The 27,447-nt window shown below is 33.6% G+C and overlaps 2 protein-coding genes across 2 annotated transcripts; one reads left to right on the top strand and one right to left on the bottom strand.

Annotated features, from left to right (window-relative positions):
* The first annotated feature begins 1,364 nt into the window (after positions 1-1,364).
* Positions 1,365-6,115, top strand: LOC123534475 (uncharacterized). The gene is made up of 3 exons (XM_045316751.2): positions 1,365-1,701; positions 1,932-3,224; positions 4,394-6,115. The coding sequence occupies exons 2-3, from the start codon at positions 2,746-2,748 to the stop codon at positions 5,472-5,474; spliced, it is 1,560 nt and encodes a 519-aa protein (XP_045172686.2). The 5' UTR covers positions 1,365-1,701; positions 1,932-2,745; the 3' UTR covers positions 5,475-6,115.
* A 4,484-nt stretch (positions 6,116-10,599) lies between these two features.
* On the bottom strand, positions 10,600-13,000 carry LOC128547092 (uncharacterized). Its single transcript, XM_053518811.1, has 2 exons — positions 11,411-13,000; positions 10,600-10,962 (listed from the first exon to the last, which is right to left on the bottom strand). The coding sequence occupies exons 1-2, from the start codon at positions 12,089-12,091 to the stop codon at positions 10,885-10,887; spliced, it is 759 nt and encodes a 252-aa protein (XP_053374786.1). The 5' UTR covers positions 12,092-13,000; the 3' UTR covers positions 10,600-10,884.
* Positions 13,001-27,447: the final 14,447 nt, after the last annotated feature.

Genomic DNA, 27,447 nt, shown 5'->3' with positions numbered 1-27,447 from the left:
ACACCTTGCCATTTGCCATGATAAATCTTTAAATAAAGTCGCGGCGTTTTCCCACTTAATTGTGTTTTAGTTTTTATTTTCATTTATACTGATGAATTAGTTGTGTCGGGTATGACGTGTGTATTGGGATTGACTCTTACTCAAGTGCCAATGCAGTGTTGATGTAATAATTTATAATTAATTATTACTATTTGCTTTCTCTAAATAATGGTTTGTGATTTTGTGTTTTCAAATTGCTACCGTCGTACCCGATTATATATGGTCCATTGATAAAATAATCTATGATTACTCATGTTTTACAACAATCTAAAAGTTATAAAAATGCAAACCTAAATAAAATTCAGATTAAAGGTTAATAATTGCATCTCTAGTATTAACAATTAAACTCTTTAAAACGCAAAAGGCATAAAGAGGAATCCCAGACTTCCGTCAACGGCAAGGAAATAATCGGTTAATTCATCTATAGATAAATAAATCTTACAGCACTGTTTCAAGAAATTAAGTGTATTATTTTCCGTATACCAGTATGCAAAACGTTTGGACCTGTGACAATTTTGATACCCTAGTTGTAAAGTTGTGACACTATATTTCAAAATAAATAATAATATTTTGATATTTGATATGGTTACTCCACCATATCTTGTTACCTGTATGTCATTGTGTTTCTGATTAGATTACTACGACATGAGCATGTACTACTATATCAAGTACTTTGGCTACATTATTTGTTTTTAATTAAGTTGATATAAGCGGTCTTTACCTAAATATAATGTTTGACATTTAAAAATAGTCCATTTAAGTTGTACAGCCCATTTTTCTTCATAATCTTGCTAATTTGGTTCTACAAGGTTCTGTTCAGCATGAGTTTAGCTAATGTCATAATATCCTTGTTAACACTGCGATATCGTATATCTCAAACGCATTTAGAATAACTAGGTCTCAAATTATTGTCTTGTCAAACAAGTTCATGTGATACTTCAAAATGGTCATTTGTTTTTAATGCTTTAATGAATACTGTAATTATCGTTTTATACTTGAAGATAGTATGTTTTATGCGTACAAACCGACATAAGAATTATATATTTGCAAATTTGTTATGTAAAGGAGAAGTAAATTATGATTTTATATAATATGTAAATTTGTACGGAATAGCAAAACATTGTAATGAAAATCTGGTATTCCATTAAATCAGTTTTAACATTCTAAAATCTATATCTGTATCATGACTCAACTTACATTATATATTTTCTATTACGGGTATAACACATGATCATTTTAATAAGGTATATTTTTGTTTTAGAAATAAAAAAAGTCCCCAATGAATTCAATACTTAAAAAGGATTAGTTTGTAATGTAGAATTATTGTAACAATCTTCCTCTTTTTCCACTTAACATGTTAAAAACTGCGTAAGAATACCTGGTACTAAATAAGTACAAAAAGCTTAAATACATTGATTTACATTTGAATAACTTAATTATAAAAACGATGGAGTCGAAGACAACGCTCTCTCGTGAAATAAATTTGAGGCCAAGGGATACTGGAATGCGTCTACGTATAACTGGGGATGAACTTTATAATGAACGGTTTCAAGAAAAACAACCACGTCTCCGAAGGACTGAAAAATCATACGGCAGCATTTTTCCTTACCTATGGATGACGGCGTAATATACATAAAAACTGTTTCTTGTGACGAGACGATGGTAAAACTACTTATTTCTTCTTTTTACTTTACTTTATGATGTTGTTAGTAGCAAGTTTTTTTAATGTTAAAAAAATAACGTTTATTTAATTTAGAAGCCATTTATTGGTTATTCAACGATGTAAAGTCGTACTGATAATAAATTTATTTTTATACATCTTACTTTGTTTGTATACATACATATTTACTATTTTTGGTATATGTTTCATTCACGTCCATTCAATTTTTCAGATAAGTTTTTGTTTGATTCTCTCAATGGAATCCTTTCAAGATACAGCCCAAGCCGTTCAATAAAGAATTGAACCGTATACAAGAATCTCTCATCGGCTGTACCATGATTTACGAGCTTTGAAATATACAAACTACACATAAGCAGTGCTAAACCTCACCTTGATCCGGCGTTCGTCACGCATGAGAGGAGCGCACTTCAACACCATTTTACGTTAAAATCTCAGTAAACGCTGGCGGCGTTACGTAGAAAACGTAACGTGCTCGTGCTGGCACACTGACTGGAGAATACATGGGTCGAGGAAAGAAACACAGAGACAGACAGAAAAGAAAGAAAAGGAGTGAGTCTGATAGTGAAAATAGATCCAAAAAAACAGTTCAAATATGGTGGACATTTGACCAGCGAAATACTTAGTGCGGCCAATAGTGTTCTCTATGACAGTGACGTTGAAAGTGACTTGAATTTAAGCACGTACGATAACGAAGGTGATATTTCTGTATTCTTAACTTCAGCATTAGACTAGCTCCTAGACTATGATATATATATTTTTTTTACATTTTTATGATTTTATGTAGTGAACTGAGCCAGTTTATATTCTATGTCCAATATCATAGTCTGGTACAATCCGAAAATTCACAAACCTGATTTTAGCTTTGTTATCAATCAATATCAAGTAGTGACCACAGCCTAACTGATCAAGATCAATGGTTTTCTGCCACATGTTTATGCAACTAATTGATACCATCTGGAAGCTGGGAGCTACAACTTAGAGGTCAACTGAGATGAAATCTGTAAGAATTTCATTTCTTTGTAAGAATGGAGAATCTGAAAGATGCTATTGCGTATGGCTTGTCAAAAAATGTATATAAGGATTTAAAACCATATCAAGGCACTGTCATTGAACAATATATGAGTGGAAAAGATGTGTTATTTTGTTCACCAACTGGGAGTGGTATAAGTTTATCTTTTGAGATAGCACCTTTTTTGTTTCAATATCTTGAACATAAACAGGCAGAATGCACATGCATAGTGGTGTCACCTCTTGCTGCATTAATGAAAGCTCAGGTTCAGGAACTGAATAAATGTGGTATTAAGGCGTTGTATCTAATGGACAGTGAAACGCAAAGCCAGCCACACAGATCTGAGGTAAATGATGCAGCGAATGGATATTATGAATTGATATTTTCAAGTCCAGAAACACTTCTACAGGGCAGCAGAGATCTTGTGATGTCTTTGTCCAAAAAGGGATATCTGAAAGTAATCTTCATTGACGAGGCACATTGTGTAAAGAAGTTGTAAGTATCATGTTGTCGCAGTTATTTGATAGATATTGCATTCCTGAGAGGGTGATATGAAAAACTAGCATCTGGTCAAGATATAGAAATATTGACCAAGGCGTCAACAGAGGTCTATATTCATATTTCGATGGGTTTCGATCCTCTCAGAAATGCAATATTTATATTATTATAGCTCTACTAAAAATGGACTAAACATTTACTGGAAAAATCATCAAAATTAGTGAAATGATTTATCCATATATTGTTGTGATATGTAAAGGTAGTTCTGCACGTGTGGACTGAAATTTTTTCTACAATGTAGAATTTGATTAAACTCTGATTTTTCAAAACTTCAAAAATTGCTAGAAAATTCAGCATATAAAAAAAGTTAAGGTGGTGTGCTAGATTTTTTGCTCCACTGATTTAAAAATTATGGACTTCACACATTTCATAATGAAAGTCTATTGGAAAATCATAACTTTCATAACATTTTCGCGAATAGAAATTTTTCTACAATGTAGATTTTGATAAAACTTCTCACAGTTGTAAAGAGAGACATGGCCTATAATTTGACGAAATAAAATGTTTAGGTTTACGTGCTTATTTTTAAGATATTTGACCATGATTAATTAAAGTGAACCGGACATTTAACGCTAATTTTAAGACATTATTTTGAATTATTTAATGTGTCATATGTTTTAATACCATATTCTGACTTTAGAAATATAGCAACAGTGCCATTGTAATAAATTTACTCTCAGGTTGCGATTAATTCATAACATGATTTTTATTTCCCTACGCCGAATCCAGGCTTTATTCTACGTTTTCCGGATAAATGACGTTACGCCATTACTTCAGTTTATCAAACGTGCAGAACTACCTTAAAACATGGTTCTGCTTTATTTTATTTAGATTCTTATGTGTCTTATAAGTAAATAAGTAGGTGGAATTCACTATTTTAAGGCGCATGTATGCCAAATAGTGAGCCGATATAATTTCAACGGGTAACTTTGTTTTGACAGTGTTAAAATAAAGGAAGTAAAGTGTCTTTCGGAATAACTTAGGAGTACTTAGATATTTTTGCGATTAATAACCTATACAGTATGTGTAAATTAAGTGTAACACCATTCTGTTATATCAGTTTGAATCTGAAAATATATCTCTTACTCAGTTATTTTCAATTTCAGTGGAAGAGCAAACACTGGAAGTAAATCATTTCCGTACAGACCATTTTATGGGGCACTTGGAGAACTGCGTTCACTTTCAGGACCGCGTGTACATGTAGTTGCTTTAACAGCAAAAGCATCACAGCAAGTCAGAGAGATGATCACTAAAGATCTTTGTATGAACAAAAATGTGTTTTACCTGTCAGCAAATCCAAATAAAACAAACATCAAATACTGGGTGCTTGAGACACCGCGAGCCCGAGGAGACATTAATAAGGACTTTAACTGGCTAGTAGATTTTCTCCGTACTGAAGGGATCAATACTCCGCGAATGATTGTATTCTTCAGAAAGATTGAACACATAGCTGACGTGTATGAACATCTAAAGACTTTACTTGGACGTTCTGCATATGTAAATTATGATGTAACCAAAGCAAATGATGACAGAAATAGGCTCTTTGATATGTATCATTTGAAAACAGATGAAGAAGTCAAGGAGTCAATAGCAAGCTCATACCAAATCCCAGATGGACATACCCGTGTGGTTCTGTGTTCAACAGCTTTCATTATGGGATTAGACGTGAAAGGTGTTAACACAGTCATTCACTATGGAGCTTCCAATGACTTGGATGACTATCTACAAGAATCTGGCCGAGCAGGTAGAAAACACAACGAGAAATGCCATTCTATTGTGATAAAATACAAAATGTGTCTTTCAAGCAAAAACATTACTAAAGATAGGAAAGAATTCATCAAGACTGGTTCTTGCCGAAGGAAGGTGTTAATAAATCCCTTTACGGAAGAAAACACAATCATTGAAGATCACGACTGTTGTGATAACTTTGCTGCTAAATGTGCATGTCTCTGTTTCTGTACCAGTAGTGAAATGTGTTGTTGTGAGAGTAAATGTCCTCAAAATGCATCTTCGGTATATGACAGAATGAAATTATTCATACAGAAGATATTGATGCTGATGATACTGATGATTTCTGTGAAGGGTATGACAGTGATAGTGACATTGATGAACACATCAAGAGAAAACCTGTTAATCTGGACTACTCATCAAATGAAGATCAATGAGACATACAGTACAAAAATTTGAAGAAATAAGATAGCAGATGACATACCAAAAATCACGAATCACATGATTTTAGTTAATAGAGAAAGTACCAAAATATTATTTTTTCTATGTATGACTATGTATATAACACAGCCCACTATTTATTTATAATGACAAGCAATTACAGGTGGAGAAAATGACATATAATGTGTACTAAGACATGCCTCCTTACTATCTTGCTACATTTTGCTGGTTAAGATCTTTACATACATGTTTCAGTGATTAATAGAAATGAAACAGATATTTCTCACGATTCTTAGTGAAAACTAAGTTTTCAGATTTTGATTTAAAAGATGAAATAAAACGAAAATTTAATTGTTTTACTGTTGAAATCAAAATTCTTTCACTTAATCACTTGTGAACTAAAGATTTATTTTTCAACAAAACAACATTTTTGATACTTAAACGTTCTTTTGACAATATTTAAACAAGATAAATGTTTTAAATACATATCTGATCTGTCGCATTGAAAAAGGTAATCTTTTCAAGTAATATCTGTTACTTATGTTTCTCAAATACAACGCAGTTCTTCAAAATGGAATTTTATGCATTCAGTCATATTTTGAGCTGAAACTCTTACATGACAATCATAGTAACTTTTTAATAAAAAGTCAGTACTTATAGGAATGTTTCTTGCAAATCTTTTTTATGCTTCTAGATAGCCAGTCCCTGAACTCATTCATGTCTAGTGAAAGTTGATTTGATTTAAAGTCAGGGAATGCACTATGCTTTCTACCAGGTATACAGTCAAATAAATGTTCAACATGGAATTGATGAACTAGTGTGGTTGTATCACATGTGACGTCACCTGGTGTATGTTTTCCTGAAGGCCGGACAACTCCTGAAATCTTGTCGTAGTTTTTTTAACACAGCCTCTGTTTTCAAAGCGCTCCTACTCACACGAGAAATTACCTTCTCGGTATATATACCTCTGTAACTATGTGCCTCGTCCTTGAACACCTTGTTACAGTGTTCAATATCCAAATCATTTGGATGATTAGAGCCGACTTGACCTTTGTGGTTAACTGTTATATTTCATATTAATCTGTGGGCATCTCTTTCACACAGCAAAACACGGGCCTGGAGCACTGTCTCAAGAACACCGTAAGCATATTTACTGAATCCAAGTGCTTTATAAAACAAGTAAAACACTTTGTGTAAACTTAAATTTCTTTGTCCATTGCCCATTCGAATTGCATCATGATGATCAAGTTTTAGCAAAGAAAGTGTCAAACTCAATTTACTGTAATTCAATATGTGATCCTCTTCTAATTCTTCTTGTACAGATTCTTTACTAATTTCAGAGTTAATGTCTTCGGACTATAGGCCATGATTTTCAAGTTTATGCTTATCAAGTGTTTTTGATTGCTTGTACTGTTTTCCACAAAGGGGCGGTCTCCATAAGGCTGTTTTCCTGGTACAAACAGATTTTGATATATTTTTGCTAGCAGTTAGCTTTATGAATGGGCCTTACATCTCGTAAATAGTTATCCAATCGGAGCTTTAGTTTTGAGAGAATTATGTCTTAAGCGTGGGCGGGGTAATTCCATACCTGTCCTGCCTTACATAACAAATAGGTGATTTCAATGTTTTTATATCAGCTGAATTAAAAGTAAAGGAGTTCAATGTGTACACTTTAAACACATACTGACATGATTTAGGACATTTGATTCTGCAGCATACCTTTACAAAAATATGCCACTTCATATGCACTTTGTAGAATCTTACACATTTTGCATCTACCAACTTCGCGGAAAACCACAACATTTCTTGACAAAAGAAGAGAGACAAATTCCATTTATTGAGAATACTCGTTAATGACTAGACATTGCAGAATTATGGGGATTTTTCCGTGCTTTGCCTGTGAAGTGACTCATCTGCCCTTGACTGCAGAAAAGGACATGAGAAAAATGCTGAAAATACCAAATTTTCTTACTTCAGGATTTCAATCCATTTATGTGTAAAAATAATTCTGGCTCAATGAATCATACTGCAGTTAACTAAAACTCATTTTTAGCTCGACTATATGAAGGATAAGGAGAGCTATCCTACTGGACCTGGTGTCGGCGTCTTTCCGCATCCCCACTGTGGTTAAAGTTATTTTTACACTTTCTCTTATTTTCTACTTATCTCCGTAATTACTTAGTGGATTAGATCTAAACTTGACATAGTTATTCCTCATCATCACCCGCATTATCTGATCTAAGGGCCATAACTCTAGTACCAATTTTTCATTATTTATCCCCCTTTTCATTTAGATTTGCAGGTTAAAGTTTTGATCCACTTCCACTCTATCTCTGTCATTACTGAATGGATTCAATTCAAACTTAAAAAAAGTTGTTCAACATCATCACCCTCATCATATGAAGCACGATGCATAACTCTGACACCATTTTTTCATGAATTATTCCCTATTTATAATTAGAATTTCAGGTTAAAGTTTTGATGCACTTTCACTCTAACTCTGTTATTACTAAATGGATTTGATTCAAACTTAAAATAGTTGTTCAACATCATCACTCACATCATATGACACAAGGTGCATAACTCTGACACAAATTTTTCATGAATTATCCCCCTTTTTACTTAGAATTTCAGGTTAAAGTTTTGATGCACTTTCACTCTATCTTTGTTATTACTGAATGGATTTGATACAAACTTAAAATAGTTGTTCAACATCAGCAGCCACATCATATGACACAAAGTGCATAACTTTGGCGCAAATTTTTCATAACTTGTTCCCCCTTTTTACTTAGAATTTCAGGTTAAAGTTTCGATGCTCTTTCACTCTATCTCTGTTATTACTGAATCGATCTGATTTAAACTTAAAATAATTGTTCAACATCATTACCCTCATCATATGACACAAGGTGCATAACTCTGGCACAATTTTTTCATGAATTAAGCCCCCTTTTACTTAGAATTTAAGGTTAATTTTGATGCATTTTCACTATAATCAGTTATTATGAAATGCATATTTAATTCAAACTTGAAGTAGTTGTTTCACATCGTCACCCGCATCACATGACACAAGGTGCATACCTTTTGCACCAATATTTAATGAATTATGCCTCCTATTTGCTTAGAATATACTTATATAGTGTTTTGATACATCTTTACCTCCCTTATTACTTAATATTTTTGACTCAGGCTATTGTGCAATATCTTCATCCATCATTGGAGTGACTCCAGTGACAGCTTCAGATTCCTCACATGTGCCCAGTTTCACTAACCAGCATCGAAATAGTCTAGCGCGCTGTCTCCTGTGACAGCTCTTGTTATTCATCACTTTCATAAAAAGAGATAATCTTCTATTCATCTGGTGGTGCAAGTTCTCTATAAATCTCTCTAGGCATACAGAAATGTCAGCAAAACAAAATAATTCAAAGATTCATTTCAATATCATATAAAATAGCAAGTTAATATTTGTATACATTTTGTTTTCAATATGATGTCAAGAGGCAAAATCTGCAAAGGCTGTAAAGTCAGATATGGCGTTCGTTTTGACTAAGAAGATTGAATGAACATGATATTTCTGTTTTACCTTCAATATTTAAATCAAACGTGAGTGAGGGTAATTTGCTTTGTGATAAATGTTACGGGATTCAAGCTTCCTCCTTGCCTAACTCAATCTTAAGAGAATGGCAATCAAATAATAATGCCAACACTTCAGAACTAGATCCACCATCATCCGCTGAAGTGCCTTGTGTGTCAAAAAGACAAAAATAGATATAAATCTGCTAATATGACAAAGCTTTCAGCGAAACAGAGAACTAACATATTTATAAAAACAGGCATTAATATTACTTATTATTTAAGTTTTGAATGTCACCAGCAAAAATAAAGCCACCCCAAACCACATGACAATCTCATGATAGAAAGTTGAAACAGAAAACATAACACAAGGAGTAAATATACACCAGGCTCTTATTTTTGATTGCAAAGTCTGTATCTTTTTCCCATAGCTTTTACCAGTACAGCAACGCTACGAGAGTGTAAAAGCTGTTTGACAATATCAAATTAATAGCAATTGAGAATTAAAATATGATTTTAAGAGTCAAATAGAGTACATTTCATTAAGCAGTAGTTACTTTTACACATAAATGAATTGAACTTGTGAAATAAGAAATTTTGGCATTTTCTGCATTTTTCTCATGTCTTTTTCTGCAGTCAAGGGCAGATAACTCACTTCACATGCAAAGCACATCAAAATCCCCATAATTGTGCAATGTCTAGTCATTAACAAGTATTTTCAATAAATGGGATTTGTCTCTCTTTTTGTATCAAGAAATGTTGTGGTTTTCCGCAAAGTTGTTAGATGTAAAATGTGTAAGATTCTACAAAGTGCATATGAAGTGGCATATTTTTGTAAAGGTATGCTGCAGAATCAAATGTCCTAAATCATGTCAGTATGTGTTTATAGTGTACACATTATACCCCTTTACTTTTAATTCAGCTGACATAAAAACATTGAAATTCACCTATTTGTTATGTAAGGCAGGACAAGTACAGAATTACCCCATTCACACTTAAGACATAATTCTCTCAAAACTAAAGCTCCGGTTGGCTAACTATTTATGGGATGTAAGGCCCATTCATAAGGCTAACTGTTAGCAAAAATATATCAAAATCTGTCTGTACCAGGAAAACAGCCTTATGGAGACCGTCCCTTTCACAAACAATGGTATTTGATTGATATCAATTTTCAGGGATTTTAGGAAAATCTAGCATTGTATAGCTTTAAACAACTGACCTTGAATTTTCAATTATGTATGCCTTCATATCGGTTTCATTTCCAATGTTTCCCTCAAACTTGTTTTCGCTAGGAGCAGATTCTGCATTTTCCATCCCAAAATGCTTTAACCCAGCACATACTATATATGCTATGCAATACTTGTTCACATGCTCAGAACTTGCATAAAAGTTCGAATCTGGGTCTTTTGAAACATTCTTAGCATTAATGGAAGTTCTTGCAGCATACAAAGTTCCTGTGTCTTTTGAAGAGGATGTAGAATATAAGATTTTCCGTATGCCCTGAAAATATATTATTATTTATATTTTCAAACTTTAAAAGCATTAAGAAAAACTTTTCTGCTGTCGTTTCCAAGACGACAACTCTACACATTTTTTAAAAAATTATAACGGGTGGAAAGTTTATAATTTTCGTAATACGCAAGGGAAATGAAATTTAAAACTGTTCTCCCCTGCAGGAATTCGGCTTGATTGTGAAATTATACCATTTTCGGTAAAAGTCCCTCCATTCTTTTCATTGGAGTTCGCCCATTTCGTTTTACAGATTGGGCTTGCATGTGCCTCTCAAAGGTCAGATAATCCCCGCCACTGAGAACTTTTTCTGGTTTACGATTGTCATCCTCTTCCATAGCACCTGGTTCTACTGGTTCAAGAAAGAGCAGATGTCTGTCATATCTTCATTGTACTGTTCATTCTTTTGTAGGACAACCATGTTAATCTAAACAAAAACATTTATAGTTACTTTATTAAATTAAGCATATTTATAAGCACAAAGTGGTCATGCAGTTACACTGGCGACAACAAAAGTATGAAGATATTTGATTTTTTTCAGGTACTCATTCGTGTATGATTTTCAATATGTGTAATGACTTTTCAAAATTAAAAATATATCATTTTTCACACAGCTGAAAATGTACTTGTCACAACAAAATCTGAAATCATTTACAGTTCCACCTCTCCAGAGCGGCCCTCTTTTAAGCAAAAACGTCTCTATAACAACATCATCAACATTTCCCTAAGCTGAAATATACTATCAAATTTACCTCTCCAGAGCAACAACCTCTAATAACAGTCAATATGTGTATCTCCCAAAGGGTGTTGCTCTACAGAGGTTGCATGATTACATATGTATTAGTTTTATGATTTTTGAAGATATTCCGACTTACCCTTTCGGTTTTTTGACATGTTTCCTTCATGTGTTTATGTTCTATATACTTTGGTAAAACTGCTTGGTATGGACTGAAGTAAGGTATGTCTTCTGTCCATTGCTTAGCTACCAAAAAAGAAAAGTCTTCTAATAATTTCTCTCTTTCCGCGTCAGAGGGCAGAAGTGTTTTAAACTGCACTTTATCAATACAGTTTTTCGGTTTTGTGTTATCAAGATCATTCCCAGATATCCGATTCCTATAGGCACATATCTGGTACATATGCTGGTCCTTGTTCTGGTTTTTTAGTATCACTTGCCTAACTTTAGTTCTCATGTCTACATTGTCTCCAACAAAATAGTATCCCTTTTGCATGTTTGCTCTATGGGTTAAAAGGTCTACTTTTACATTTTCGGTTTGAAACATGTTGGCCACAGATTCTACAGGGTCATCAATAAATATGGCATCTTCTTCGAGTCGGTCAATTTCGCCAACAAGCTGCTTTTCTATCGCTCTGTCTTTATCAGCAGCTTCAACCCAAGAGAGGAGATCTTTTTCCCACATTGATCCAAAATTGTCTGCCATCAGAAGAGTAGATGAATACCCTAGACAATCATGTGTTGCATTTAGCCGTCTGAAGGCAGACTTTTGAGCTCCACTCTTAAGCAAGATTATGCTGTTAATTTGTTGTACAGCATCCATTTGCCAGCTGTACAAATATATAATTTTGCATGCAGTGCTTGCTAATCCAGGAATGTTTGATTCCTTTGTTTTTCGCACATTTATAGTTTTTTGCCTTGGATTTTGGGCACATTTTTCAATAATAAACGCCAGAATACAGGCGTCTTTGTTTCGAAATCTTCAGCTTTTTTTGTCCATGTGAAAGACTCAAGAACTTCCTCATTTTTGTGCCCCTCATGAGTGGTGGGGGCATATAGATTTGGTCTTGTCTGTGCGTGCGTCCGTCCGTCCGAAGTTCGTGACGCGCCTAGCTCAAAAAGTCTTTGATATAAATTGATGAAACCTTGCATGAATCTTTATCATGATATGAACTTGCACACCTTCTATTTTTCGTCTGGCTCCGCCCCCTATTTTTAGAGTTATGGCCCCTGAAATAGTCAAAAATGCACATTTTCACCTTGTGACATGCCTAGCTCAAAAAGTATTTGATATAGATTCATGAAACCTTACATGAGTCCAATCTTGTGCACCTTATATTTTTCATTTGGGCCCGCCCCCTATTTTCAGAGTTATGGCCCCTGAAATAGTCAAAAATGCACATTTTCACCTTGTGATGCACCTAGCTCATAAAGTATGGTATATAGATGGTTGAAAACTTGCATAAGTCTTTATCAAGATATAAACTTGCACATCTCTTTTTTTTCACAAAATGTTTGTTGAGGCTATACCCCATTAAGACTGCAAACATTTGAATAATTGCCCCTTGTTTGTGACAAATTTACCAGTCGGGGGCACACCCTGTGTCCTACAGACACATTCTTGTTTGTCCTGAGGATTGTGTCATTTTGTTTTGAACAGAATGCATTAATTTCGTCTTGTATTTTGTCAGTTACAAGGTCTATGGCTTTGGCGATACTTGAGTTACTCTCACTGGATGGTCTTTCGGCCTTAAAGAAATATATAAAATACATGTAGAAACATTATTTTTTTCATAAAAAATATGTTTTTCAAATAGTCTTAGCAGTCTTAAATTAGTCTTAAATTAGAAATACACATATATCATTCATGTCAGTTTTAAGTATGTGTGCAAATTTGCATGTCATATTATTCAGTTGACTTCAGTAACTTTGCAAACCATCAGCATTTATTTATACCACAGATGATGGGCAAAATGTACTACTGTATCAAGCACCTAGAGTCTTAACTCATCAAACCAAATGCTTTAATACCTGGTTTTATATATTAGAGGAGACATTAGGTTTGTAAATATTTATGATATTGTAATGGAACTTCTTCATATTTTTCAGATTATATTGTAAAACCTGCAGGAAGCAGCAAGTCGAGGAAATGACACCATTTGGCTGTTTGAGGCAGATTAAGTCATGTTGCAATTAGACCGAAAATCAGTTTGTCAATATGTGAAGTTTATGTCCAGTGGCTGCATAATAAAGGTTCAACTTTACATCTCATGTTAATCTACCAATCAAAGGACAGACATTTGTTAATTAAGCCCCATTCTTAATAGAATGGGTGAAGATAACATTTGAGGGGACTTTTTGTAGTACTCACATTTGAAAGCTTTTATATATTTATTTTACCGTTACTCTTAACTGGAAGATTTTTTTTGCCATGCAAATTGCCAACATTACTTAATACCAATGTGCATATTGATAAATAATTAATGCTATAAGTCCTTTTTTTTATTAAAATGCCAAATGCTTTAAATACAAATAAGTACTTGCTGTTAAATATCTGTCATTGGGAAATAAACATAGCACACTGCTTGCAAAGTGACGAAAGGTAAATGCGAAATTCTTAATGCTTAAAATGCTAAATCTCACATATCCATGTTTGTATGACTAGCACAACATGCTTGTGCTTCCAGTGAGACTGACAGAGCACTACATACATATAATTTACTCATTAACAAAGTTAATTAGCATTAATTTTATTACTTGGTAATAAACATTAGATAATTGAAATTTAGCATTATGACATATAGAGCAAGAGTAAGGCACTTATTATTTAGCGTATTAGAATGAAGCATCAGTCGGTACTCGCCAACTTTTCATCATCACTTAATCAATCTTTATTATATAAAGTAAAATGTTTGTACCTCTTTTTTGTTTGGCACTGCAGTGTCTGTAGTTTTTCTTTTTAGTTCAACTGCTGGGAGATTACTGAAAGGAAGTCGTTTTTTTTTTTGCTGACTCATCCGTGTGTTTCTTTCAAGTTTGCGACGGTTTTCTCATAATTTTGTTTATGTGCATGAAGCTTTAACTGCACATTATATAAACTTCTGTGACAATTTCTACATACACTTTTAACTGTTTGATGTTAGCGTATTTCAACCTCTAAGTACTTTTCAATGAGACAGCAAGCCTCAGTTTTTTTTATTATCTTTGAAAAGTTTTATACGGTAGCAATCTTTATCTTCCTTTCTGCCACATATAATACACAGTAGTTTCTTAGTTGTTGGAGTAAACTCAATAGCTATATATGTTTTTGAATGCGTGCTTGAATATGCCATTATGTTACACAAGTAAATTGTTTAAAAATCCATTCTTTAATTCAATAATTATTTATAAGAAAATCCTGAAAAAATCCCTGATTGGCCTGATTAACATGTTACATATATTGGAAATAAATATACTTATGACCTATCTAGATTTTAGAGTACAGTAGTAAAGTGCGCCGTAAAACCCAAATAAATAAATAAATAAATAAATAGTAAAGTAGTTTATTGTTGATGGGAAAGCTGCTCTCAATCCCCATCATAAAAAAAAATCCGTTAGGTAAACAGATTAATGGTCAACGTGATAACACTTGACCACCAGCATCATGGTCGAAATTATCCACGGGTAATTTGATAGCCATAAGTGCCAATCATCTCTCTGAGAGCATTTCGGATTGTACTAGACTATAATATTATTATTATAACATCAGTCCTCTTAGAAAATCTCTAGAATAGACTGGCTTTTGTCTCTATGAACATAGAAACGAAAACAAAAATCATAGAGATATCTTACTTGTCAGTCTAGTGGCTAGTGTGCTTCAGCAGGTAAAGACTCTGACCTGAAACCAACTCCGAATTCACCCGATATTTCAAAAAGCACAACGGCATCGTCGTGGAACAGTGACTCAGAAAAACTTTCTTATCGGTGCTGTAACTGACTTAAAGAAAAACCAGGATAATAGTCTGAAAGTATTGGAGAATAAGATAGATGATTTAAAGATTGAATTGATGGGTGAAGAAGACAAAAAAGTAACAAAACTGAAAGGGGACATCTCAACCGAACTAGGTCAAGAGCGAGCGCGTATCGATTCCATTTTGACGACAATTAAATCGATGCAAGATCAGATCAATAAAGTAGAACAATCCCCCGCAAGGCGTCAGTGGTGTCGGTATACAGACGGGTAGCGGAAATCAGAGTGAACATACGTCAAAAGATCAACAACCTGTTGTATTCCGACTGAGTTATGTCGATGACTCAGAAATTACCGTAAAAGCCAGTGGGATACCGATGTAACAGACAAACGAAGAGTTGCTCCAGAAATCAAAAGAGATTATTACAGCTTTGCGAAATAATTTCGAGGAAAGTGTTCAAATTATACTGAACGGCAAAAGAAACTATTTAGATGTATAACTGGTATATTTTGAAATAAAAAAAATAATTTTTCAAATTTGAATTGTTTCTTCATACCAAAATTACACATGAAGATCTTCACGCGATAAATTTTTGAAAATCAATCAACCGTGAAGTCAATAGTCCCACAATAGCCGTTCGAAAGGCTATATCTTCTTTGCGTCAGTTGCATTGTAACATCCGAATTGAGCGCTCGCGCTAAATTTGATTCAGTCGTGCGGTGCAACCAACAATATTTTTTAAACTTTATGCTGTTTTTCCAGTTAGCCAATTATCAATATTTTCAATGACAATAAAATTTCACAAAGAAAATTATTAATTACAGGCGCACGTGAATTTCATGCAAAACGGCTATTGTGGGGCTACTGGCTTCACGGCTGATATTTTTAATTTTACACGTGAAGTTCTTCAAGTGTAATGTGATATGAAAAACACAAGTGATTTACAAGTTAAAGATTTTAAATAAGAAATACCCCAGTTATAAAACTGGATAGTTTCTTTTGCTGTTCAGTATATGTCAGTCATGCGATTTCGCACACGCTTCACGGATAGGCCTGGCCTTGTGAAGATCTCCTTCCGTAATCGGGATGAAAAGATTCTTGTTCTCAGAAACAAAACGGAGCTGAAAAATTCACAGGAATTCCAGGATGTGTACTTGAAAAGTTGCAAATCGTACGCTGAGCGACTGATTGAACTCAATGCACGTGCAATTCTCCGTCAACTCCCTGACAGAGACCAATACCGGATAGACGCAAACGGACGAATCGTAAGACGGCCGCCACCGCCGCCGTCGCAGCAGCAACAACAACAACAGCCCGGTGAACAAAACACCCAGCCCAATGCATAGGACATAAACCGACCCAGTGAGTCTTTAAGATGTGCCAATATAAATGCATGTAGACGGACGCGGGAAAATCATGACTTGAGAGTAGAATTAGTCCGCGCAATTAACGCTGATATTGTAACTATTATAGAAACCAATTTTGCTGGACAAGATATAATTGACTGTGAAGGGTATTATTGGTCTGGTTTCAATAGAGTCGAAATTCATCGAAATGCACCTAAAGCAAGCGGTGGTGTCGGTATTTTAGCCCGAAGTAGTCTTTCAGAAATGTACAATGTTTCAGTCATTGACAAATCATTTGACGGTATTTTAGCGTTGAAATTTTGCCACAAACAGTCCCAGAAAGATTTTTAATATTTTCATGCTATTTGCCCCCAGAAACTTCTGTAAGAGGTAAAGACGGTCATGATTTATTTGCGCACTTGTTATCGCTCATCTACTTACACAATGAATGTGACGCAATGTTCATCGGGGCCGACTTTAACGCCAGTATAGGGACATTATCTGACGTACTGCATGGTTGTGACGACATTAGAGAAAAGCTACCTATAGATACTACTGTTAACCAGCACGGTCATAATTTCATGGAGTTTCTAATCGATGCCAAATTTTGTATACTGAATGGTCGTTATGACCCCGAACAAGACAATTTCACGTTGATATCCAGGAAGGGAAAGTCGGTAATTGATTTTATATGCGTACCACATAACATTCTAGAGAAATGCAGCAATTTGAACTACACGGACTACTCGGTGATCGATCACGTCTCCCTGACCATTCCGCTCTAGTGACCCAGTTAGACGTCGGAAATTGTGACTTGTATGAATGCAGTAATCAGAGAAATGCTGTAACGTCTGCGAATGAAACTAGATTTAAACTAAAGTGCATTTCGATTTCATGGAAAGTGGTCTTTCGCGGACAGCCATATTGAACGTTATTAATCGTATCGAGTGTAGCTGAGAAAACCAATCAGATATTGACGATATCTACAACAATCTGTTTGAGGCTATATATCAGGAAATGAACGACAAAATCCCGAAATTCAATTCATCATCGAACACTAAAAAGCGTCGAAAAATACGGAAACCGTACTGGAACGAAGAATTGGATTTATTGTGGAATTCGGTGAGAACTAAAGAAAGGGTGTTTCTGAAATGTGACAAAAGGAACCGTGATAAAAATAGACTCCGAACAGAGTATATACACGCTGGAAATGATTTCGATAAACTCCTCAGAAAAACGGAACGAGCATACAAATACGAACAGGAAGTGGACATTGAAGAAATGTCCACATCTAACCCTAATGAATTCTGGAGAAAAAATCAGCAAATGGGCCCACGAACTGATAAATCCATCCCAATTGAAATCGTAGATAGCAATGGTCATGTAATAAAAGATGAAAGTGTGGTATTTGAAAGGTGGAAAACTGGCTTTAGTAAAACATATAATTGTGACGATAATTCAAATTTTGACGAAGATCATAACAATCGATGCAAGATTCATAAACAAATGATTGAATTGCAAATGGATGACCCACTATATGAATCAAACAAACAGTTAAATGAAAATATTACCATAGAAGAAATGTGTGTAGTTTTTATGAAATCAAAATAAGGTTCTGCTAATGGAGTGGATAAAATCCCGTATGACGTGCTGAAATTCCCTCAGGTGATTGCGGTATTGCATCAACTTTTCCAGCTTATATCTGACTGTGGTTTAGTACCGACTTTGTAGAGGAAAGCAATAATCTGTCCTATATTAAAAGATCCGAGCTCAGATAAACGCGTGCCTCTAAATTATCGAGGAATAAGTCTATCATCCTGCATAAGTAAACTATATAGTTCGTTTACTAACAAAAGATTGTCCTCATACTTAGAAGGAAATGAACTCCTAGCGGATAAACAGAATGGATTTCGCGCAAATAGATCATGCGAAGAACATATATTTACATTAAATAGCACTGTGAGGAACTATCAAAACGTCTATACGTCATTTATTGACCTGAGAAAATGTTTTGACTTTATTGACAGGGAAATGTTACTGTATAAACTTTTGTTGAACAAAATCGATGGCAAACTTTACAAGTCTATAAAGAACATATACACAAGTTCAGTAGCTAGTATTCGTATAAACAACACACTAACCGATTGGTTTGATTGCAGGACAGGCGTGAAGCAAGGTTGTAACCTTTCTCCTACACTGTCTTTGCAAATGACTTAGTTCAAGACATTAACAACCTTGACTGTGGTATTGTTGTAGGTGACACTAAAGTCTCAATGTTGATGTATGCTGACGATATTGTCTTTGTTACAGACTCTGAAGAGAAATTACATAAAATGCTAGACTTATTACATACTTGGTATAGACAATGGAGGATGCTCATTAATACTGAGAAATCTAAGTGCATGCACTTCCGTCGTGGTCGAACATAGTGTACTCAGCATCAATTTACAATAGGTAGCAATGTCTTAGAAATAGTGGCGCAATACAAGTACTTAGGCGTGATTTTTAACGAGAAAAATAACTTCTCTATGAATTGTGAAGCGCTTGCTAAGAGAGCAGGAAGGGCCTTAGGTAAATGAAAAGACTTTGGATTCCATGCCGTTGAAAAACTTTATGATGGTTGTGTTAATCCTATCCTTGATTACGGTTCCTCTACATGGGGATTCAGATCATTTGAATGTATTGACAATGTCCAACACAGAGCACTACGTTATATACCAGGAGTTCATAGATTTGCCACGGTACTTGCCTTGCACGGTGATACCGGCTGGATACCTAATGTTTATCGCACAAGGTTAAATATTGTACGATTCTGGAATCGCCTCGTTATTATGGACAGTAACAGACTAACCAAGAAAGTGTTTGAAAATGATTATTTATTATGTCGTATTAATTGGTCGAGTGAAATCAAACTATGCCAACAAAAGGTTGTATCAATTGCTTCAATACGAAAACTACTATTAACCTGTCACATGCTTAGGATCTTGTTAAAAGTTATTACTCAGATAAGTGGGCAAATGATATTAAGGATGTTAGGAAACTACGAACATATGTACTATTTAAACATGAATGCAAACTAGAAGACTATGTGGTACTGAACCTCAAAAAGTACGAGCGTTCTATGCTTTGTCAACTCCGTATAGGTATTTTACCATTACGCATTGAAACAGGATGTTATATTGGTGACGCTCCAGAGCAAATACTTTGTAGATTTTGTACAATGAATGAGGTTGAAAATGAGACACATTTTATGTTACAATGCCCATTTTACGATAATATTGGAACAGGTACCTTTGGTGGTATTGTCAATGATGAATTTCCAGCGTTGAATACCAATGAAAAGTTAAAGATATTACTGTGATTATACCCTAGGGAATCAGCAAAGTTTGTAATGAGATCATATTTGCATAGACGAACTTATATGTACAATTCGTAAATGTATTAAATGATCTCCTTACTTAAATGCCAAACATAAGTCCTTATATATAACTATGTATTTCCTTTGCCATACAGAATATCGTGTTCAAATTGTTTTGTTATTTATGCACATATGTAATTGATTGTTAATTATATTCATGTGTACCATTATGTCTAAAACTGTTTAATGTTGCAACTTCTTACTAAAGGTGACCTATAGGTCCACTTGGCCGGGTGCTATTATGCTTCTTTTTGTAATTTGTAATTGTATACTTCTACGCACATGTCACTATAATAAAATCATTTTTACTCTTACTCTTACTCTTACTCATAAGCTGTACTAAAAGATTACAACTGTAGTTGTTAAACTCAACACATATGGTTTTTCATACTATGTTTTTATTGTGTCTTCTAATGTATATGAATTATGTTTGTACAGTAATAGACTTCACAGATCAATTACGATGACTTTTAGCAACACATTTTGCTAAAACGTGTCGTCGAAACGACACAATACTGTACTGCAATTAAAGGTATTCTTAAAGATGACACAGTCACCCATTCTTACTCTCTAAATTCAGAAACTTGTTTATGCATGTATGCAAAAACATTGTTACATTTTTTAGAAGGAAGTACAAGTTCATATGTATGTATAATTGTAAAACTAATTCATGATGAGACTTAGATAAACTATATAAACGTCTCTGTTATTTACTTCCGTGTTATTTTCATGTAATCCACACAACATATAAGAAAAGAGCCAGCTATTTATAAATCATATACGGTAAGATAAACATTCAGTTCAACAGATCCTTTAATGAGAAAAATATTAAAATGGAAAAATATGCTAGATACTAATAACACTACAAAATAGACAAACGAGAGCACTATATTAACACTAACAAGTATTTTAAAATTGGGCAGGTATTTTCTTGTAAGACTATTTCTACTACATGTTTAGGAAAAAGTAACCAAGCTCTCTGGTGGTCATATTATTTTGGAGGACTCCTCAAGGACAATTTGTATGTTGCGGTCTTAAAATCGAAACAACATTTTTTTTTACATGCATATTTTTAAACTTTCCACAATATACATGGAGGATGTTACATGAATGTTTTTTCATATTGAATTTATTAAACGAGTTGAATAAAATAATAAAATGCGAGGCTCTGTAGAGCATTTTTATCACTTTTATTCAATGAGTTTAATAAATTCAACCTGGAAAGACACAAATGTAATATTCGTTTTATAACGTGTAAGCTTTTCCTTCTGAAATACCAAGATTTCATTTTCCTAACCTGTTATAGACCAAGTAAATTCGACCAACGTCTTCTATAAATAAACGACGTCGACGTGAAAGCTTTATTACACTTGACTAATACATATCTTTTTTTTATTCTTTATTATAGTCTCATCTGTGTACAAACAATACATGCACATAAAATAATCAGAACATTAAAAACAACAGTACACAGTCATTCAAAACATTAGAATTATAAGAGACTTTGTTATATAACACTATGTCTATCTTTACATGTACATATAATTACAACGATAAAACCAAGATGTTGTTGCTAATCACTTCTAAAAAAGGTAATAAAAGTATGACCTAAAACTGCACTGAAACACAATACAACTTCCGATAAGACAATACACTCGACTTTTCTCCGTACTTGACTCTGAACTGAACCATTGCCAATATATGTATTATCAAATTTATGTAATGGCTTTATTTCATTCCAACGACGTCAAACATGTGATAAATATAATTATTGTAAAAATTATATTGGCAGTCACAGTTTTGACACATCAGAATAACATGCACAATATTGGCAGGCAGTCATCCAAGTATTAGTTTTTATAAAATTATTTTGAAATCCGGCCGGTAATTTGTGAAACTTTTCAAATTTTTCATCATGTTGTATATTACATTATGAGATAGCAATCACAAAAAGTAGATACCCAAAACTGAAATGTTTTCCCCATTACCATCATCACATTTTTGTATTTCTAAATAAAGTAAAATAAACGCAATCAATGTTAGAAATAAAACAATCACTTTTTTATTTGTTCATTTGATACAATCCGTAGATCTAAATTTTAAAATCAATTTCGTCATCTGCTGACAGTTAATTGAATTTTTGAGACATATTTGGAATAAAACTTTTTATGTCATTAATGGTAATTGATATACAGTCAAATCTGTGTTAAAGAACACCTCTGAACAGAGACCACCTGGCTGTAAAGATCACATGTTTTGTTTCCCAGTGTATTTTAATCTGTAAATAAAGACCACCTCCCAATAAAGATCACATTTTAGCTCTCCCATGCGTGGTCTTTATAGACAGGTTTGACTTTAACAATATTGATATCAGAGGTAATAAAGCGTAGTAAATTGTTAATGAGGGGAATTTACTAGATATTTCGTAAACTTTAATAACTTTGGACGTAAAATAAAATCGCATTGAACAGAAGATAAAGGGAAATTCATGTATTGTTTTCAATGTTCCGTGATTTATCTAAACTATTTTGGGAAAATGAGAGAGGCTGTTTTTTTGTTTGTTTTATTTTTTTTGCTTTAAATAAAATATCGCAATGACAGATATGAAGTTGCGGAAAAATGTAACAAATCGCTCAAAATTACATAAATTGTCCGTGGTGCAAAATTAGTGAGATGAATGAATTATGACATTAGCTATTTTATTGTGTTAATCTGTTAGGTATATCTTCGAAACATTGCAAAAATGTTGTCAAAGTAAAACTGATACCATTAATTTCTATTGATTTTAAGTCAGGATCTCAGTAAAACATCATTTCTGTAAAAGATAGAATAATATTTATTTTTCGTGCACTATTACCGTATTTACTTTTAAAATTGACGTTATTTTTTTAAAGTTATTTGCAATTTACTAAAACCTGCTCTGTGTTTTTCTGAATACTTAACACGATTACTAACACATTTTATACATGGTGAACATGCACTAGAAAGCAATATTAACATAATTATAGAGCGTGCAGTCATACCAAGCACATCTAGCTGTGGTGAATTTTATAAATATACATAACCTTACTACTTTCAAACCGATAAAGAAGATTCTATTCATTTCCCTATTAAACAAAGAAGGCAGAAAACAGTTAATTATTATACAACAAATCACTGTTCTGACGTCACAATTATTACGTCATGGCGTCAAACGGCATAGCGGCGCGCTGGAAAAGAAACCGATTGAAAACGGGCATATTTTTAATGAATGTCGTCAAGGATGTACTTAAAAATCCTTGGTAACGTGTTAGAATAGAAATAATATATCTCATTTAGTGATTTGCTCTTGAACAAATCATTGTTTGTCGTTCAGATGCGTATTATTATATCACTCGGGCTACGCCCTCGTGATATAATTCCTTCGCATCTGAACTCCAAACAATGATTTATTCAACGACAAATCACTGGATGAGATTTATTATTTCTTAAATAATAAATTCTCATTTGGTCGCTGGTACGAGTACATTTCTCATTATATTCTTCTAACTCAATTGAATATCAAGCAATATTCAAAGTAGGAATTCTCTTTTTAAGATATATGATAATGGAATTTGTCAACCGCTATTTGTTACTATTTACACAGTATCTACGACGGTTCTGTGTCATTGCTTGTAATATACGATAAGCCGGAAGCCTTGATAAATTTGATAATCTGATTAAATATATAAGACTGTCGCAATGGCCAAGAAATACATACCGTTGACGTAATGGCAGACGTAGAATAATGAATATTATAAACAGTCATTGTAACTATATGTATCAACCTATTTACGGCTGTTCCAATTTCTAGATGCTTGCAATATAAGCAACCAAGATGCCGTTTCATAATCAGTGTAATCTAAAATCGGAGTTCGTTCCATAAAAAAACGAAATTTCAATACATGAGACATTGTATTTATATAAAAACGATTTTGCTTTAATTCATAAAATAACAGAACCTTGACATGACCCCGTTGAAGCGACTCGAGACATAGTTTAGGTATTCAATTGCTAGGTTTACATGTAAACATTGTTGTTCATTTGGGTAACGAAAAGTTTTGGTATTATTTTGACCAAACCTAATCTGCACACTCATTTGACGTAGTTTACGAAAAACATTTGACACAATCCTTGTAATAGATAAAACGGAAGGGTAGATATCATATAATTTGACTTTTTACTCCACTAATAGGAAACAGTTGACGCTCCACCACTCGTGTGTATCAAAATTTGCCTGAACTGGATAAAATTCATCGAGGCAAACTGCGTCTTATTTACGCTCTTAATTAAACGTATTAGACACACACTAAACAGAAAACAAAAAACACACAAACAAAACTTCAGTTGAAACATTACAAGCAACTCGATTTAAAATGATTTGAAATTACACACAATAGCTTTTGGGGAATTCATAAACAGTACTGGTGTAGTTATCGACGTAAATCGTGTGTAACTAAATTATTACTACTTTTAACAATGAGCGTAGAATATTTCATAGGTCGTAATTAGCATTGTTTGTTTGTTTTGGGTTTAACGCCATTTTTCAACAGTATTTCAGTTATGTAACGGCGGGCAGTTAACCTAACCAGTTTTCCTGGATTATTAACATTGTACATCCAACAATATCAAAATGCAAAACTAAAATAAAATTTAGGTTAAAGGTAAATTATTGTATTATGAGGGTTAACAATGAAACCCTTTAGAACGAAAGATGCGTTAAACGGAATCCCAGACTTCCATCAACAGCAAAGGAAAAGAATAGTCGTTTATATAGTATTATTTCATATAGTAGTACGTAATAACTTTAGACCTATGACTGATATGATACACTAGTTGTTAAGTCATGGTACTATATTTCAACAGTAAATAATAATATTTAGATATTTGATATAATAGCTCCACCATATCTTGTTACCTCTATGTCGTTAAGTTTCTGATTAGATTACAACGATACGAGCTAAAACTATTATATAAAGTACTTTGGCTATCTTTTTTTGTAAGCTGTTTTAACTAAAATATAATGTTTAGCGTTCGAAAATAGACAAACTGCTTAATCATATTCTTGATTGTCAATTGTAGTAAAAGAATTAAATCGCAATTTATTTTTGTGTCTTTTTGGTATTTATATAACCATGCAAGTGAAAAATAAAAATACCACAATTGCTACACAATCTTTCCATAATAAACATTACTAAATATAGTGTACTACGGTGGTATGTTTAGAACCTGCATTTATTTCTTTAAAGAATAAATTATCTCGTGCGCACTACATTTTATCTCAAGCGCTCGACATCTTATCTCGAGCGCTCGACATCTTATTTCGTGCACACAAAATCTTATCTCGTGCGCACGACATCTTATCTCGAGCGAACGCCATCTTATCTCGTGCGCACAACATCTTATCTCGAGCGATCGATATCTTATCTCCAGCGCTCAACATATTATCTCGTGCGCACGACATCTTATCTTGAGCGGTCAACATCTTATCTCGTGCGCACGACATCTTATCTCGAGCGATCGACATATTATCTCGTACGCACGACATCTTATCTCGAGCGATCGACATCTTATCTTGTACGTACGACATCTTATCTCGAGCGCTCGACATCTTATCTCGAGCGATCGACATATCATCTCGTGCGCACGACATCTTATCTCGAGCGCTCGACATATTATCTCGTACGCATGACATCTTATCTCGAGCGCCCGACATCTTATCAATATATATTAAGGCCCTTTTTGTGAACTCAGATCATCAGTAAACATACGACTGCCACCGTTTTTGCTTTTGTTACGATTTTACTTATAACCGTTTCACGTGTTTGCAGGGTTATAATTTGAATACGCAAACTGATAAAAAAGGCAACAAAAATTCAGTGATGACCCCAGTAAATAAATTTAAGTCCTTGACAAAGAAAGAAGGAAAAAGATTTAGTATGTAGGCTTCGCCCATATATGAAAGAATTTCATTGTTTCCCCTTAATTCATGCATGCAATTTTATAACTTTTCTGCGCGAATTTATCAGTCGAACTGCGATTTATTTTCTAACATGCAGTAAGCATCATTGATTATGTTCATTTAATTTTGAAGATAGGATGACCAATTATGTGCACTGCTCTCCCAAATTACGTGATAAACTTGCACATGCACTTGTGGGAAGTTTATATAACATCGGAATGGGCTGGACCCTAATTATCAACTTGTCCGTATGTTTTACTGATGACCTAAATACACACAAAGGACCTTAATATATAGATAAGATATCGTGCACTCGAGATAAGATGTTGATCGCTCGAGATAAGATGTCGAGCGCACGAGATAAGAGTTGATCGCTCGAGATAAGATGTCGTGCGCACGAGATAAGATGTTGAACGCTCGAGATAAGATGTCGTGCACACGAGATAAGATGTTGATCGCTCAAGATAAGATGTCGTGCGCACGAGTTAAAGTTCAATAAGGCTTTAAATTTTATGTTAAAAACTGATAAAACATCTGTCCAAATAGATGTTATGCAAAATTATTTGGTTAGAAAAGCGTTACTTTTAATACTGCACATGAGATTGTAGAGTTAAAGCTACAAAGGGACGTAATCAAAGACAACAGGTTCAATAAAACCTTCTACTACATTCATCAATATTCAAATCTTTATAAAAATATATAAAAAAACAATTATCATACAAAGGATTTAGCACGAAATTAACATATATTATGTTAATAACGTAAAATGTGGCAGCCACATTTTAAACAAAGGTACATTTGTATTACGAGCCTTTAAATAATTTGTTATATTGTTATATGCAATTTTGGTAAACACGTATATTAAGAATAGAATATAAATTTATCGTAATTATCAAACAGAATTAGGTCTAATAAAGAAATAAAAATATTTGTAAAGGTTATTACATGAATAAATACATGTATATTAAATGACTTGCCAGTGTTTGTAGTATGCATATGTATTAGCCTTTGCATTAAAAAGTTAGTTAGTGCAATATGTATTCAGTGATTTTTATTTACATAATTGCACTTCGATTCTACATGTAATAAAGGCAAAATAAAAGGGAAGTAAATTATAATTATTATACAATAGATAACATTTGTACGGAAAGGCAAAACATTGCAACGGAAATTTGGTATTCCATTTTTTTTTTAACTTTCTAAAATCCATATCTGTCAGAACATGATAACATTAAGGTCACCCATTAACCTGATTTTAATAATAATTTGCGTTTCGTACGAAGTTTGGATTTTTTTTTCTACATTAAAACATGACTCATCATACATTGTTTGTAAATTTTCTATTTGATGTATGAAACATTTCATCATTTTAATAAGGTCTATTTTTGTTTAAAAACTAAAAAAATCCCAATTTAATTCAATATTTAAGGACTAGTTCGTTTTGAAAAATTATTACAATACTCTTTTATTTTCTACAATAAACAT

The sequence above is a fragment of the Mercenaria mercenaria genome, chromosome 12 (genome assembly GCF_021730395.1).
Source record: "Mercenaria mercenaria strain notata chromosome 12, MADL_Memer_1, whole genome shotgun sequence".
In the NCBI taxonomy this organism is placed as follows: domain Eukaryota; kingdom Metazoa; phylum Mollusca; class Bivalvia; order Venerida; family Veneridae; genus Mercenaria; species Mercenaria mercenaria.
The sequence above is the reverse complement of the archived record's forward strand: the minus strand, read 5'-3'. Positions and strand labels throughout refer to the sequence as shown.

Excerpts from the sequence above, each read along its gene's own strand:
- LOC123534475 (XM_045316751.2), top strand. The coding sequence starts at position 2,746 with ATGGAGAATCTGAAAGATGCTATTGCGTATGGCTTGTCAAAAAATGTA. Across the intron at positions 3,225-4,393 it reads GCACATTGTGTAAAGAAGTT|TGGAAGAGCAAACACTGGAA; the intron begins GTAAGTATCATG and ends TTTCAATTTCAG.
- LOC128547092 (XM_053518811.1), bottom strand. The coding sequence starts at position 12,091 with ATGGATGCTGTACAACAAATTAACAGCATAATCTTGCTTAAGAGTGGA. Across the intron at positions 10,963-11,410 it reads CATGTCAAAAAACCGAAAGG|ATTAACATGGTTGTCCTACA; the intron begins GTAAGTCGGAAT and ends GTTTTTGTTTAG.